At 39.9% G+C, this 17282-nt stretch overlaps 1 protein-coding gene across 1 annotated transcript in view; it reads left to right on the forward strand.

Moving 5' to 3' along the window:
• The first annotated feature begins 7340 nt into the window (after positions 1 to 7340).
• RASSF3 (Ras association domain family member 3) overlaps positions 7341 to 17282 on the forward strand; it is a 76120-nt gene continuing 66178 nt past the window's right edge. Inside the window, exon 1 of the mRNA XM_054274649.1 lies at positions 7341 to 7458. Within this exon, the coding sequence (XP_054130624.1) occupies positions 7420 to 7458 (39 nt within the window). The 5' untranslated portion in view covers positions 7341 to 7419. The remainder of the gene's footprint in view (positions 7459 to 17282) is intronic.

Here is a 17282-nt window from a genome sequence, read left to right on the forward strand (position 1 = left end):
CTTGGAGGAGAAATACAGCTGAACTTCATTCTCCTTCCTTTTGGAACCTGCTGGCTGAAAAAGGATTAAAACTTAAAGCACTAAACACCTTACATAGTTTGAATAATTTTTCCAAGACGCTTTACAGGCATACTTTCCATAGAGCAAGCAAAACTCTCTTCTGATTTCTGGGAACCAAGCCACAGGTTCTCATGTAGAGATGATTTTAATTGCTAACTTCCCAACACAGTAGCAGGATCAAGTAGGGTGTCCTCCTCACACTTTCTAGTGAAGACTTTTTACTGTGGTTGATAAATAATGCAAAGGTAATACAACTTTGACTTGGAACTTTCCATGTGCTTCAGTTGTTCAGGCCCAACATATACATTTTGCATATCCATTTGGAAGTTAAATTTGTCTGGGCCATCACCGAAATGAAATCACACATTTCCTAGGAAGGGGAGACCACAGAAGAGAGACTTTGCTATTGAGCCTCTCCCTGCCTCTGCCTGATTTAGTAATACTTGGTTACTAGGGTCTGATGTTGGAGCATCTGTGGGGTTCCTGCCTGTTCCTTTGCTTGCTTTCTGCTGCACTGCCCTGGAGCAAATTGGTTGTGGGAACAGCTATTTAGAAGCTATCAGGCAAAGTAAATTTTGGGTGAAGAAAACCCAAACATCACGTAGGGTCCATCCATGTAAAATGAACATGCTGAAGCCTTACTGTTCACCCCTACTAGGGCAGGATACGAGTGGTGTTGATTTCTAGCAATAATGTAAATTATTTTTTTCTATGACTCTAGTAAAGCCATTGTTGCAATAGAATAATAAATCATAAGGTGCTTCATTATGTCTCAATAGTTGACAATGAAACTTGCAAAGCATAATATTTATATGTTTAATAAATAGATACTTTGCATTTCTTAATAATGCAGGAGAATTTTCATAATTAATATGCATTGATGCATCATTTTCATACATAAATTCAGTGCACATGACAGCCTGAGCTGTAAAGTTATTAGCTTTTCTAGTTGTCAGTGAATGCTTTTATCAAATGTGCTAAATCCCCAGAGCTCAGGTTTCAAAGAACAGGATTCATTTCAGACCACATCAGGAAAGAGCACCTGATTCTAATTGCTTTCCAAGCAGAAGTGATGTCCATTATCTGATCACCATAACAGTCTTTGCAGAATTATATTATATTCCATTTCTGAACTCATGGAAATTTTGGGAGTGCTCCAGTAAAAGTTTACCAGAAGGAGGCATTTTTTAAATTTGTTGCTGTCCAAACCTTTGTGGAACATTTTATGCCACAATTGGAATGAAATAATGTATTTAAAGCTAAAACATATATGAAGAAAAATCATACAATCCCCTGTTTTAGGGAAGAAACCATGCTTTTTCTAATCTTGTTTGTTAAACTTATAAACAGTATGTTAAAATCTAGCTTAAGATTGAAACAATTTTAGAGATGAAGCTTTTTTAGAGACGAAGCTTTCGCATTTTTTGTAATTATGCCTGTAATAGCCAGGTGGAATTTATGGGCTTGTCTTGCAAATGACATTATGGACTCACAAATTAAAATGAATATAAATGGCAAACAAAATAGCATTGAGGGTTAATGTTTCCTAACTGAATAAGTAATCCTGTTTCAGAACACTGTTTAGCTAACAGATTTTCTCCTAATATTATTTGTGAATTGGTGCATGCTCAGTACATACAATGGTGCAGTCACAGGAAGTTGGGGAATTAGTGAACCCTGGTGTCCTACAGATTTTAGGACATTGCCCATAACCTCCTCACCACACAGGTGATGTGCAGTAGCTGCTTGTCCAGACGTGGTCAGACAGTGGCATAATGGCTGAATTTTGCCAGCTTTGCCCTGAGTGTGGGTGCTAGTTTGGGTCTTCCTCCTTTAGCCTAGAGATAATTTTCATAAAATTTAACTAGCTTTTAGACCATTTGTAGTTGAAATGGTCAGCTCTGTCAGAACTACAGGGGGAGAATTGAAAGGTGGGCATACAGCGCAATCTTATAACCATTTTTTTCTAAAGAAGGTAACTGAACTTGCAAAGTAAAAAACATAGAAATTAAGGAAAAAAGAAGAAATTAAAACACTACTTTCATTTGAACTTCTTTTGCTTATGCAGTGTAATGTAATTTTTATTTAAGTGCTCCCATCCTGGCTTTCTCATGGAGATGCCCTGTTCTCTTTCCTGATAAACAATGGCTCTGAAATTTATTTATTCCTCTTGGCTTTTCCACTGTGTCTTATGGGGTCCCTTCCCAAAAACAAAATCCTTCTCTTCTCAAGGCATCCATGAACATGAGTGTTCTCTCTCCTTCAGAATTTCATTAGGTACATGAATCATCTGAAAAATAATCCCAGCTGCATAAGCATAAAACATAGCCCTGGGAAAACCTCATTTGGGTCAAAAGCACAGTTCTCCCTGACTTCAGCTGCAGTTGGGAATACTCCATGTTTGCTAAAAGTTGGATAAAGGAACTCAAATGCATAACCCAGGAGAAATTAGGCAGGAACTGAAGCAAGCCTCATGTGGCTTGCCAGCAGCACACAAGGATCTAGGGACAGCTATCATTTCTCCTGGGCACCCTACAGCTGCCTAACCATTCTTTTTATTTGTCTCTGTAGTCTTCTGTATTGCTTCACCTTTATCAAATTCTGTGGTAAATACAGTATGAGAGTATGAGTCTTTTTCAGATTTATACTGCAACAGGGTCCTTTGTAACCCATAATTAGCTGGAAGCTATTTGCTGACGTGTCAAGAGGAGTGTGACTTGAGATACAGTGATATTATTGTGATATAGTTGTTGTAATGAAGTCAGTCTGTTTTAAGATCAAATTATCCCAATTGTCTGCCTCAGTGCTGATCCAGGATGGACTCATTATGCTGGGTTGCTGTGTTGAAAAAGTTTTGACAGGCTTTGTGCCAAATAAATACAATTAATCTTGCCTTAATGCAAGTGTAACATAAATTCTGTATCAGGCACAGGAATGTGATTACAGGTTTACACTTCATCCACATTATAATTTTTACTTTTGAATGGTCTGATGGTACAGGGGTCTTACAGGGATCTTAAAGATCCAGTCCCTAGCCACAAGGAACATCCTTTCAGGGAATACTCTGCTGTCTTGCCCCATAACACCATGATGAGTATGGATATTGGAAATGCAAAGGTTCAAGAATTTATTTTTTGCAATGAGAAACTAATTGAACATAAGGGAAACTGAAATTTTTGAGAAGCTGATAAGGGAAAAAAGACCCCCTTCAGAATTCATCTTTTGCTATAAATCTTGAAAGTGTAAAGCTTTGTAACAACAATGGGGAAAAAAAGTAAGCATAGCTTAGTTAGAGAAAATTAAAGCATTTCCTCCAAAAGTCATTCTTGGAAACGGCTGAATTGTTTTAGCCGAAATGTTCTAAAACAAACAGCATGATGTTCCCCAGCATGGAAACTTGAAGTACAAGTGGTTGCTCTTTGGCAAAATTATAAGCAATTTAAAACCTAAAAATAGAAAGTGACATTCAGTCCTAGACAAAGATGGCATGGTGAACTCTGCCCAGCTTACACAGAAAATCAGCAAACACAACAGGGCTTCAAAGCAAATACAAGCTGGTTCTGCAAATACTCCTAAAGTGATTCTTTCTTTGAGATTAGAGGGAGTATGAATCATCTATTTCTTACTAGAGATAGAGCCATCTGCCTGTTATAATGAATTTACATTTCTAATAGCCATCTTAGTTGACTTTAATCACCAGCAAGTGAAATTTCTGAATTGTTACTGAAGGCAACTATTTGATTTATCAGCATAATTAAGCTTCAGATAAGCCCCTTACTCAGCTTTCAATATTCATGCACATATTCTTATAAGTACCTAGAGCTTAAAACATGAAAAACCATATAGCAGTAATTCTCTATTCTGAGAACTGCCCCTTTCATGCTTACATTGCAACAGCTAATACACAGTTTGTGGCGTGGACCTTTTGCAAGACCATCTCAGTGAGGCAGCCCTGGTCTGACTAGGGACCTGCTTGACTGCAGGCCTGTCAGTGTGACACTGGGAGGGAGGTGTGCGGCCCTGTCACCTTCGCTCCGGTGAATTTACATCTCCAGCACTGTGTAGCTATTATTATCTTTGACACGGGCGGGGAGGTTCACTTGAGAGGTGGTTATTTCTTGAGGTCACGTAGCAAATGAGGATGTGTCTCACTCCTATGTTCTGCCTGCAAAAACCTAATTTCTAAATACCATTTTAATTTCTTTCTTTTCTTTTTTTTCTTTTTTCTTTTTTTTCTTCTTTTTATTCCCTGGTGTCTGTGTGTGGGTGTTGAAGATTGCAGGTACACCTGCCACGCTCACTGCCGAGACCTGGTGCACCTGGGCTGCCGGCGGAATGGAAAATTAATGGACTGCCTTGCCCCACATGACACCTTAGATTCATCCTACAGCAGCAGTCAGGTAAGAGATCTCCTCCTCGTGTAATTACTGCTTTCTCTTGTCAGCTCTGTCCTGAAGTGTGGTCTGCCTGCCTCATCTGCCTGCTCGGGAAGAATGTCTCACTTAGGCATGGATTTCCCACCCAGTGCTGTGATTTTGCAGCACAGCTGGGTCGAGGTGCAACTGGCTGCTGCCAGCTGGGTCACTCCTGCCCCAGTTAGTTTTCAACTAAAAGACTAAAAAGTAATCCCACAAAACAGTGGTTTTCCTGTTGGTTCTGGCCACTGTGGGGTCATTTACACCTAATCAGTCGAAACCTCTGAGATGTCACCTGTGATAACAACAGACACTCTCCTGTTTTTATTTTTAGGGGCGAGGGAGGATGAAGAATGGTGGCAGGTTTTTGTGCATAAGTTCCTTTTTTCAAGCCTTTTATTTGAGCATCAAAAAAACCCTTCATTAACGCAGGTCGGGTCTAAACTTAGAGTGTTGCTGTTTTGACTGAAAAGCATTATTCAAAACATAATTAGTGAAAACAAATTGGTATATGCACATCCACAATGGTCAATTTAACCCTTTTACTGTCTTTAGAACTCATATTGAAGAAATATCCTTACTGGGGGAGAGGGTTAAAACCCAAACAATCCCAGACCCAGCAATCATTGGTAATTCTCATTTTATTCACTGTAAGAATTTATGTTGTTCACAGTAAGAATCAAGAGAGATTGATAGAACAGCCTACCCTGACTTTCATTATCCACAGAACTGCCAAGCACAGCTGCACCATGCTAAAAGCGACCAGCTGTAAAATTTGTGCCCACCCAAAACACTTCTGTCTCCAAGAAGTCTCCTCTTCCCATCCTTCTGCCCCACCATAAGATGCATAAGTTCATTAAACTAATGTTCTGACACACACCAGTTGTACACCCTGTGTCACTTTTCCTACTCAAGGGATATTATTTTAGCAGATTTGTGGGATGGGTTGTTTGAGTCTGTGTTGGGTTTTTTTTTCCAATACTGTTGTGCAGAATAAAATTTTTTAATTTAAGTTAAGCATATTTTGGTATCTTACTAAGGTCTTAAAAGACAATTTTGTATGGCAAGAAACTATAATTCTTGTGTATTTTTTTCTTGTGGCATTGTCCATAATATATAGCGGAGGCAGTATAACTGCCCTCACAAGCTGCCCAATTATGTACATGAGAGTTTGCTCCATAAATATATTAACACACTACAGCAGATACCCCTTGTAGACAGCAACTTCTGCTTTAAATTTTTCTTTTCTGAAATCAGTCTGGTCTGAAGAATCAAACAGATGCCACTTGTCTTCAAAGTCAAGACTATCTTCCTACTTTAATTTACCACTAGTGGGATATACAGTCACAGGTGATTGTAGCCATAGCCCTATTTAAAGGCAGATACTAAATAATACTAAGGAGGGCAAGGGAATCCTCCTTGAGGATTGCAAAAATTTATTCTGTGTCAGCTCTGAAGCCCAGCAACCCAATCACTGACTAAAGATGATGCGCTGCCATTTCAGTGAAATAGTCTGAAGACACAGAAAGAAAAGCAAGCTTAACTTGGTGGGAAAAGCGTCAAGAAATATTAATGCACAGTTGAGATACAACCCAGTGCGTATATTCCTCTGTGATGATCACTTACTCACTGGTGAATCAACCAAAGAAGTATTTTTTCAGAGGATTCCAAATTAAAAAATAGTGCAATGCTTTTCCTTTCCAGCTTCCTGTTAAGCAAAATTCTTGTAGCATATACAGAAGGCCTAAAATCCAGCTGGGAAACATTTGTGATGGACAAAGTTAGACTTTATCCTCAGCCCTTGCCATAGACATGTCAGACAGATTCCAGGAAGCATTTTTATAATTTTATTTTTTTAGCAGGAGAAAAAATGGAACTTGCTACAGACTTATGTCAAAACCAATTTTTATGAAATGATAATTCTACCAAAAAGTAAGACAATCCAGCTAAGTAAAAATAATATTTGGTAACACAAAGATGTGTAAAGGCTTCTGCTGACTGGAGTGATTGTTCAGGATAGTCCTGGAAAAGGCTGCCCAGGGAAGGGGTGAAGTCACCATCTGTGGAAATGTTCAAAAAACGAGTAGACGTGGCACTTCACAATATAGTTTAGTGGCTTTAGTAGTATTTGGTTGAAGGTTGGACTTGATGATCTTGGAGGACTTTTCCAACCTTAATGATTCTAAAACTTCTGGGCACCCTTGTTGAGCTTTGTGTGTGCCCTCCAGGTCATCCCTGAATTTTCCCTGCAAGTGCAGCATTTTATTTTGTAGAAGCTCCACCCAACTGTCCAGCCCCCCAAACTGTGACTGAGGACATGGTATCTCTCTGTGAGCTCCGTGTGTCTTGCTGTTGGGAAGACTGAATGGGAATAACTCAGATGCTGAAAGGCAGAGCAGCAGTGATGGAGAGGAGGAAGTACAGGGCAACTCAGGTTTTGGAAGTGTGGGTGACTGTCAGCAAGAAAATACAACGGGAGCAGAGAGAGAAGGGCATTAGAAATAATTATTACTCGAAAAGACACATGCAGCTTGCCTGTGAGAGATCCTAAAAAGAGCAAGTGCTGTCCTGGGTATGAATACTGAGCAAGGAAACTGTTTCTTGCTCTTTGAGCCTTACAGGACTTAGGGGAGCCAAATTTCATGTGCGTTTGTTTGTGTGCAACAAGCCCGCATCAAAGAAGTACTGTTTTTTCCTACTGATTTCCTTCCTCTTGGAAGAGGCCACACTTTGGCTGCTTGCAGTAGGTGACAGTTGTTGCAAATCTCTTTCCTCACTAGCTGTTTGGGTCAGTGTGTGCCTGACAACTGATACACAAAAGATGAGGATTCAAATGCTATTTTCAGCATCCATCATCCACTGGTTTTGAGGCAGCAACCATTTACATGCAGAAAACCTGGAATGTTTCCTGTTGGGTCATTTTCTTTATGCACGGCTGTCCCACATGCACAGAGCAGACAGAGCTACCACAGGAATCTGCAAGGTTTGAATTTGCTCCTTCCTCTGCTACTGACCTGCTCAGAACACTTGGTCTTTCTAGGACTTGTCTACTTCTCTTGTAGGTAAAAAAGAAATTAGAATTTTAAAAAATCATTTTAATATCTCTGAATGGGACATTGTTGCAAAAGCTGACATTAGGTTACTATTTAATTAAACACAACTGTCAGCTCAGCTGCCTTCTCAAAATTACTATTTTCTTCCATGCTAAAATTTCCTGGACTTTATCAGACTTAAATGTGATTTTTAACTTCCTGTTTATTGTTTGAACCTGCATCTCATGTATAAAACTGAACAGGTGTTTAGTATAAGGTCGTGAAGGGGTCAGGGGATGGGAAAAAGATGATGGTAAAAAGACTGAACCTGTCTTCTTCACAAAATTATTCTTGCATTTTTACTCTGTGGATGGTGTCTAGTCTGCAAGGCTTTATGTAGATGCAGGACTGTGCTTTTCAAGCTAATCTTCCAATTGTCTTTACTTTCCTTGTTTTGGTTGATATCAGGGAGTGGTCATAGGACAAGAATCAATTCCTCTTCAGGTGAAACCTGAGCTGCTTCCTGAAGCCTGTGAGAAAAAGTGCTCCAGGAGCCAACCTAACACACAGTCCACCGGATCAAAGCAGAGATTTTCTTAAGTAAGCATTATGAAGGGTTTATATTGAGGACTTTGGATTCTCAGCGCCACTTGCTGTCTTTTACAGAGCTGTGTGTTGCACTACATTATTTGCTAAAATAGGCATTAGATTCTTGGCACAGAACGTTTCCCAGTGATGCCTGCTTTTGCTTTATCTATATCGTGACTTTGAAAATCACATGACATGCAAAACCAGTTAATTTTGCATGAGCTATGCTAGTCAAATGCAGAGTTGCAAAGATCACACATGTATTTGGGAATGCGTCACCCGTACAGTGAACATCAATTTAAATTGTGAAGGGATTTTGCAGGAATATTCAAATTTTTTAGTATTGCTAACAGGCCATAGTCCTGGGATTTGTGCCTTTTCTTCCTGGGACAACTGCTTTGTTTTGAAGTGCATTTTTTTAAAACACCAAAGGACTAGTTTGAAGTCATTATATTAGCACTCTTGTGCTGGTACAGGTTAAAGAGTCATGGCACCTCTGTATTTGCATATGCTCCTTCAAACACAGAGAATATTACTTTGTGATTATAGTAAGCAATGCTTTGAACTCTAACACCATTTCAGATTGGGCAGGCAGTGTGAATTTACCTCCTGCTTGACACAGGTGATACAAACTGCCCTTCACTCTGCTGCAGTGACCTGGTGGTGCCCTGAGTGCAGCAGAGCTTGGTGCCCAGCTGTAGCTCTTGGTCCTGAATGCTTGTTCATGCCTCTATACTCTTCTGTGTTCCCATTGCTCTTCCACTCCCAGTGGCACCAGGACTGCTGGTTTTGGACAATGCTCTTTCAAAATGGGTCAGGAAAATGTTGTAGCTTCTAACCTTTGTCCTTGCAAAGCCCAGTCAGCTCTTTAGTTCTCAACACAGCCTGTGAACAGTGCTGTCAGCACACCAGGGGCTGGGTGTTATGATGTGGCTGGAACACCTTAAACTCCAAATAACCTTGAACAAATGTCATGTTGAGACACAGTTTGAGAATCTAGACTTAATATTTCCCTTATGGGAAAGAGGAATTTCTTACAGGCTCTTAACTGCTGATTTTGCAAAGAGAGTCTACAGATTTCCAGTGGATTTCCCTCCTGTGCAATTCTGTCAGCAACTGGAGCACTTGGGTGCACACATGAGTGGTCAACAGTCTTAGAATCTGGAATGTGGTCACACAGCTTGACTTTGTTAGCAAGTCGTTGGCGCTCAAAAGACCTAATTTTTGAGCTTCTTTTTCTCAGTGTGTATATATACACACATAAATATTTCATTGTAAAAAGGTCAAGGAAATTCCATGATGAAGCTGTTCTTACACATCGCTAAGGCAGCAGGGTTAAATACTTGAAAACAAAACTCACAAAGTCAAACATACTGCAAGTACCCAATGGAAGAAATAGATGACTCAGGTGAAAATTGTGTGGCCCTAGATGTTTCCTTTCTGAACAGACTTCCTATAGAGATTAAAGAGGAAACAATGTATATAGGTTCTCTGTGGTCTTGTACAGAGCACTCAGAAAAAGCTGGGGAAAGAGTTGCCAATTTCTTCCACAAACAAGCAGACTGGGATGAATAAAGCTCCTTTCCAGCAATCCTCTCTTGTGCTACCACATTGCCAGTTGCGGGCACCCCAGCTCTGACTGACATGCCAAGGCCTTCTCAAAAGTCTGGGAAGTATCAAAGCCATTATGTGGCTTTGATAAAAAAACATTTTTTCCTGTTTTTCTGTCATCCTAGATGAATCAAAAAGTGACAATTTTTTATGCATAATCACAGATAGAATTTCTTTTCTTCAAGTTGACAGGCCTTCCCAAAGAGGTCTCACTACAATCAAATTTTCTCAAAGACAGAGGACATTCAGAGTTGAAGTTTGTACAAGACCTGAGGCACTTGATAAAGTATAGAAAGAGATACAGGGTGTTGCAAACGACTTGGATAACGATACCCCTAGATTGCTTCAAATTGCATGAATGCCACAGAGAAGAATGAGAGGATCTCACAGTGCTAATACAGAAACTTCTGGACATGGAAGGGTGCTGAGGTTGTCACCTAAATATATCTGAAACTGAAAGTGGTGTCAGTTCCTTCCCTTAAAAAATATGGTAGTTGAACATTTCTTCAAAAATAACCCATGGAGAAAAAACCTGACAAGACAGAGCAGATGTAGGTGTGTGCAATTCTTGATTAATAATAAAAGCTACCTTTGAGCTATTGATTGCTTTCCTCTACTAACTCTTGGTAATGGTGTGTACTCTGTACAACGGGCATGGGGCTTATGGCTCACACATTTCAAATCTATGTTAAACCTGGTTATGCTTGGTAGTAGTTGAAAGGACAAGAAGAAAAGTAAATTATGTTTGTTTTGGCAGGAAAAACGAGGCAAATTTTAAATTTTGACAGTAACTGCGAAAGCTTTGAAACCAAAACTGAAGCTGATTTCAGTTCTAATTATGTATATTGCCCAGGTTACTATTAGGGAAATATATTTGGCAAGAATAAAAGACTTGATCAATTATATAAACTAGAAATTAGTTCCAAGCTTTCAAAAAATAATTTGAGAGTTTCCACAACAGTTCCTGGGACACTACCCTTTGCAACCCTCCCTCAAAGGAATATTATTAAAATGGGCTTTGCACAATGCTGACTTAAGGCCTTTAAACCATAAATTATTGTAACATTTTATAGAGTTGAATTTACTCTATCAGATATTTGGGCTTTTTCAGTATTCTCTGGTACAAGCATAATGGAATAGTCTGTTGGGTTTTCTTGAGCACACTGAACAAACACTTGGGTCGATGGGGACTGAGGCAGTAGTTGAATATTGCAAGTAGGATAAATAAAAAGACACGTTTAAACAAGGAGAGGATTTTAGAACTCTGAGTAGACCTCAAAGCCCAGTAAGTACAGACTGGATGTGGCATGTGGTGAGGGGACTTGTATGATATCACCATGATGTCACCAAACAGAGTTAATACTAGAATTGATATTTTTAACAGAATAAATTTCAGCTTCCAGGTGGAAATTTTCAGCCCACGGAAGCAATCTGAATTGTGTTTTTACACCTTTATGCTTTTTAAACTTAAAAAAAAAAAAAAAACACACACATTTTTATCAGTAAATCTGTCTTTAACCTTTTTTATCTTAAGTTGGGCTTGCTGGGGGTTTCTTTCCATTTTAAGTACTTGCTTCATATTCAGGCCCAACCTTTGAAACAGAAAGGTAACAAGCTCACTGCTTTAAGCACACATTACTGAAACCTGGAGAAGGTCAATTATCAGTTGTTTAGCAACCAGATCAATTGTAGCTCTGATTTTCTAGTTCCATTGAAGAAGCAGACAAGGCTTCAAATTAGAGGAAAATGCTCCTGTTAGACCAGGGGAATATTTAAAATGTGCTTTTGATTTTTTGTACAGTTAGGTGTTTTCATATTCAAGAGGTTTGTATTGTCTTCCTAGAAAATACATTTCCCTAAAATGTAGCCAGCCTCAACCTGCCATTTTGTCAGCTGCCATTGTTAAGATCAATGTTCTTTTTCCACTATTTATTTCTAATACACATATTTTTTAACAATCTTTTCCACTGCTGTCAGAGTTGTGCCAGGTGTAGGATGTAAAATACGCAACATATTTTTTATTGTGCCAATTTTCTTCCTAATTTAGTTATTAATATCTTCCCAGTATCTCAGCAGGCTCAGCAGAGCAGAGATGATAACATTGCTAATTTAATACAGGTAATGCAGTCTTGCAGGTCCTGTGTGTTCCAGGTGGTTCTCCAGTACTCAAATAGCATTGCTTAATCATATTGCAGAAGAAGTTCAAAGAGAACTGATCCTCTAAAATGTTAAGTTCTGTGTGGAGCCTGATGGTTGGGCTTGTGACTGTTTGCAGCAGAGGGATCAGAGATCATTTCTTTCTTACCTTCAAGGTGGATTTTTCAACATGCAGAGCCGGACAGCAGCCACGAGGACAGCTGGTTTTGATGTGGCATGTGAAGGCAAATGGATGTGGCATCTAAACTTGTGTACTTGAAGATGTGTCTTTTCCTGGTTTATGTTGTAGGTTAGATAGTAGTAGAAGCTCCACAGTTGCTGGGTGATAGGTCACTGACCATGATGATAGTGTCCTGAGTGCCTTACTGAACCCTCAACACATGCAAAGAAAATGAGCACTGGTGGGGAAATTGTTAAATGGGGTGTAAATGCTGAGCCCTGCAAATCTGTGTCTCAGTGAAGTCCTGACACTGATTTTTCTCAAAGTCCATATGCTGTAGATGACAGATGGAGTACTGAACTTTGCCTTTCAGTTAGAGACAGGCTGGCAAACAGAGTGACAGTGGCTTTCATTCCACCCTTCATGGCCTGATTATGTTTTTCATATCCATTAAACACCTCACTCTAAATAGAATTACCAGCAGCCATGTCAGGTTTGTCCTAACCTATTAATCCACAGGGTTAAAGGGGTGACTGCTTGTCAAGTATAACAAGGGGCTGAAGAGATATTTAATATCAGACACTTTCTAGTGCACTTACTCAAGAGGCTGATTTTATTTTGCATTTGAATATTCAGGAAGGTAGCTGGGCTTGTGATATGATGCAGACTGCTTAATTCATTCCACATAGACCTGCCCTGAGCAAATAATGAGATGGCAGTGAGAACTGATTAGAAAAGAAAGTCAGAACTGTTGGGAAACTCATATTCCATGCTCTTCCAGCTTCACATTATCTACTTTTTTTTTTTAATAGAGTTTCAGCCTTTTTGTTTGACATATGGCATTAGCAGCTGTTGGAAATATACACAGAAGAGATTGCTGCTGCCTTCTGACTCAGTGCAGGAAGGTCATGATGCAAAACCTTCCCTGGTGGGGAAGGAAGGTGGGGAGTGGTTTTTGATTATTTTTAATGATAACATTGCCGGGTGAAGATAGGAAAATATTTGTTCCCAGTCTTTGATCCAAGCATGCCAACCAACAGTAACAAAGACAGCTGTTAGGAAATCAGGTAGACAACAGAGCCCTATGTTGTTCCATTTGTTTTTCTTACAGAAATGAAAAGTCTTGTTTCCCAGAGTGCAGGAATCAAATGACAGCAGGTAGCATTTTTTCATACTGATTCATGGCTTCCTCTAACTAGTGGCGCTGCCTAAAAGCTGCCCTCCAGACCCTTCCTCAGTGCAGAAGAGCCCACTTATCCTCAGGAGCTCAGTTTCTCCCCAGCTATGTGCATGTGCTGCACTCTGTGTTCCCCTGCTCCAAGGGATCTCATTCTACAGTGAAGCTCCATTCTTGTATATGTTGTCTCATATCAGTGTGCTCCACAGGAATTTAGGATAGGAGCTTAAACCTTTCCCATTTACTCTGCAAATAGTGTGTCTAGGTGTGTAAAAATTCAGTGATGTAGTGCTAAAGCTTCAATATCCTTACTGGGAAAGGGGAAGTTGTCACCAGTTGCATGCCATTTAAATACACATCAATGAAGTCCTGCTAGTTAAATTTCTGGGGAGTTCCTGCCCAAAGCATGAAGTAGCTGGTTGCCTCTGATCAAAACATGCTGAGTTCTCTTAGCACTTGCAGGAGATCTCAAGCAATAGCTAGTTTGTCATGTTCCCTCCCTTTTTATTTCAGCTATGGTAAGCCTGCATTCCTGCAGCATAGATCCACTGGGGATTCAGCACCCCTGCTCCTGAGACCTCATGATACTTTACTGCCAAGTGGAAAAAGCTGCCTGGATAGAAAAGGCTGTTGTACAGTTTCTTGGGAATACAGAGGCACAGATACAAAATGTATACTCCTACAAGCTTTTCAGATCTGGTTTCTTCTACAAATAATATGCTGATAATCAGTTGTCATTGGTTTTTTGTTGGGTTGCTTTGTTGGTTTGTTTTTTGTTTGGTTGGTTGGCTTTTTTCTGAATGCTTATTTCACAAATGATGTAACTGATGCAGAAAGACTCCAGTCTTCAGGAAGATCAAAAGGCTAACTTTAATGAAAGTAGTGAGTCTTTTGTAATGTGACTTGCTAAGGTGATACTTGATTGGTCTCAAAGTAGAAACATCTCACACTATTGGTGACTATGAATAGCACACTGTGAAGAACCATAACTATAAACAATGGTTACAGAAAGAGAGATAATGATTGTTTTAATTCTTTCCTCTAAGATTCCCAGGCTGAGCCTGGGAGAAATTATCTCTGTTCTTTCTTCGACTGAACTGAGAATCTCCACATTTAACAAACCTTTCAAAAAATTAGATTAAGTCCCTTTACCACTTCTTTCAAGATACACACCTTACATTACGGTTTTGATGTCCCAATTGGGATTTTCGATCCAACAGTAGTTTTGCATCCTGATCACCTTTTATCTGTGACCTTCATGTTACTTTTGACTTATGCCTTGATTCCTAATCAAGAGGCCCCTCCTATGGATGAATTTTGGATCACTCCTGGCTCAGATGATGCTGGAGCCATGATGCCTGGACAGTGGACAGTTTCCTGAGAAAATAAACCTGGCTGGTCTCTGCATGCCTGCCCTATTTGGATAACTCCTAGAGAAAAATGGAAAAATTACCTCCCCTTTGCATTTGAGAAGAAAACTTTCATCATGGGATCCCAAGAGATCTTCAGACACATGTATTTCAGTTAGACTTGTGAACCCATGGAAAGCTGCACATGCCTGTTTCAGATATTTTGCCTGCTGATATGTTGCAGTAAGATGGATAACTTGATACGATTACTTGATTTGTCTAAATCATACCTTATACTTCTCCATCTTTTTCTCTGCTGATGCTTGCAAGTGTGTACTGTAGCCATGGTAAATCCCTTTTAAGGCTTTGTCTTTTCTGACAGACAGGAAGATACATACTCTCATTGATTATTTTGCTTTACAATCCTAGGTGAGAACAAAGCAGTGATGGTGGTTACCATGGGGCAGCAGGATGAAGTCAATACCATGCATCCTGCCTGGGGCTGACCTCACTTGGTTGACTCAGGATAAAAATTACTTTGTCTTAATTTCACTAGGCTTTTCTATCACAATTTCTTATCAGAAAATTCTGCAGCATTATTCCCTGGGGAAGGAAGACCCGTGTATCACAAGGCTGAACATTACTTTTATATTTCCCAGTACTCCTGAACTTTGGTTTAAAGGAACACTGCTTTCCAGTATTTTTCTGTTTTCCATTTGCATTGTTCTCTTCCTTTGACCTTCCTTTTGCCATCCTGAGTAACATTTCCCTTTACAGTAACCATGAAGAGAGATTTCCTTATCTGCATATATGACTAATCAGTAAGGTCTTATGATTATTATTAAGCAGTTTGTTGGAGGCGGGAATTAGAGCATGAAACAGGGGCTGAGGAAGCCAGATTTGCAGACCTTGCTCTACTAGTGACTGATTAGTTATGGCCTTCAGCAAGAAAAACTGGACTTAGTTTTCAGATGTGCTGATTTAATTTTTAGTCTTTTGCCTCTGGTTTTCTTTTCTTCATTGCTTTGGGAGGAGGGAGTTGCCCTTGTCATGCAAAGCTGCTATTTTTTTTTTACCTCAAAATATGTCTCAGTCTGGGCAGTCAGAAGTAGAAGTGATTTTAGAAATTGTTGTGAGTAGTGTTCCTTACCTATTACCACAATGAGGATGAACTCTTTCTTGCAAAATGTTATGGGTGAATGAATGCACTAGGTGGCACAGAGTTATGAGTTCTGAGAACTTGATTGTTTCTTCTTTACGCTTTACCTGTAACTTCTGTGAATATCCCTGAATTTGTTAAAGAATCCATCATTTGGGGAAAGAAAGCAAGGTTGATTTCTTAAAGCTGAGGATTACAGATAAAGGTAAATTTATAGTTAACTCAGTATGAGGGAGTGGAAGGAATAAAATCTCTGGCACTTGCATTTATGAATTATGATTTTGATGAGTTCTTCATATTATTTTCCCCACAATCAGCAGATATAAATAAAGACAGGAACAATATATTGGAGTGAATGAAGAAGAAAAAAGTGTTTTGAAAATACCTAGGATCCACACTTTCACTTGTCATTTGGTGGCTGCTGTCCGTCTGAGAAGTGTCCTTAGCATGACCCTTTTGTGGGTAGGTCGGGAGTCCTCTCCTTTGGCTGAACCATCTTTCTGAGATCCCATGCTCCATCTCCCAGCAGGAACTTGCCAGGCTGTGCTGGGCTGCACAGCTCCCACAACTTGCCCTGCCTCAACCACATCCCAGGCTGCTGCCAGGTCCTTCCACCCAGGCAGGAGCAGCCTGTCAGATGTGTACATGCCCCATGTGGGGCCAGAGAGAGTATTCCTGCCAGAGAAAGAGAGACAGAAAAGGGACAAGAGGGGCTGACATGAGCCATCTGGATTTTGTATTCTGTATCCTTCTGTATCACATCAAGCTGTCTAGGCCTCCCAGAGCAGCCCCACTCTTGGGGATTCTTGAGAATCATGGGATTAGGTTAGACAGTGAAAAAGGAGATGTAGGGTCTAGCAGAGTCAGTAAGAGTAAAGTAAAAGTCAGAAAAAGCAGAATTTTGCTGCAACAGATCCAGTTTCACTAACATGTTGTAAATATCCATTTTCTTTTTTTCTTTAAAGTATCCTCATCTTGCAGTTTTGAGCCTTCTTTGAACTGAGATTTCCTGATGGGGAGTCAGTACATGTCCCTGAGCCATGGGGCCTCTGATATGAGGGAAGTATGTGTGCCTCCATCCCACCCACCCTCAGGCTATCTGAATTATAAGATGAGTTGGCCACAGTCCAACGGTGGCAGCATTTCATAGACAAGTCCTCTAGACTGTGCTAAAGCACTGTGTGTAAGAGTAGTCTTATTTTACACTCTTCTCCACAGTTTTGTTTCTTATAAGTCACCTGTGTGTTTTGGCATCAGTTAAGAAGGAAAAAAATCTGGCAGTTCTGCTGTAGTCAGATTTGGCAGTCTCACTGGTTACTTCCAGTAATTATCTCCATGTCACAGATATGCTCTTGGTGCCAGTTTTAGGAAAACCTTCCACCTTTTTGATGTTAAGGAAATGGATTCTTTAGGAAATTGTTTTTGTCCGAGAACAACCCCTTCTTTACAAATGCTCTCACTGTGATCTTTCACAAAAGGCTGCATTCAAAATTTGAAATATGCTGATGTGCAAATAATTTCAATAGCTGACCTGCAGAATCTGTTGGCAGGGCTGCTAGAGGCAGTTTGCTCTG

Source organism: Melozone crissalis, unplaced genomic scaffold (assembly GCF_028551555.1).
Source record: "Melozone crissalis strain CALT ecotype California unplaced genomic scaffold, PUWL_Pcris_2 ptg000004l_1, whole genome shotgun sequence".
Lineage (NCBI taxonomy): Eukaryota > Metazoa > Chordata > Aves > Passeriformes > Passerellidae > Melozone > Melozone crissalis.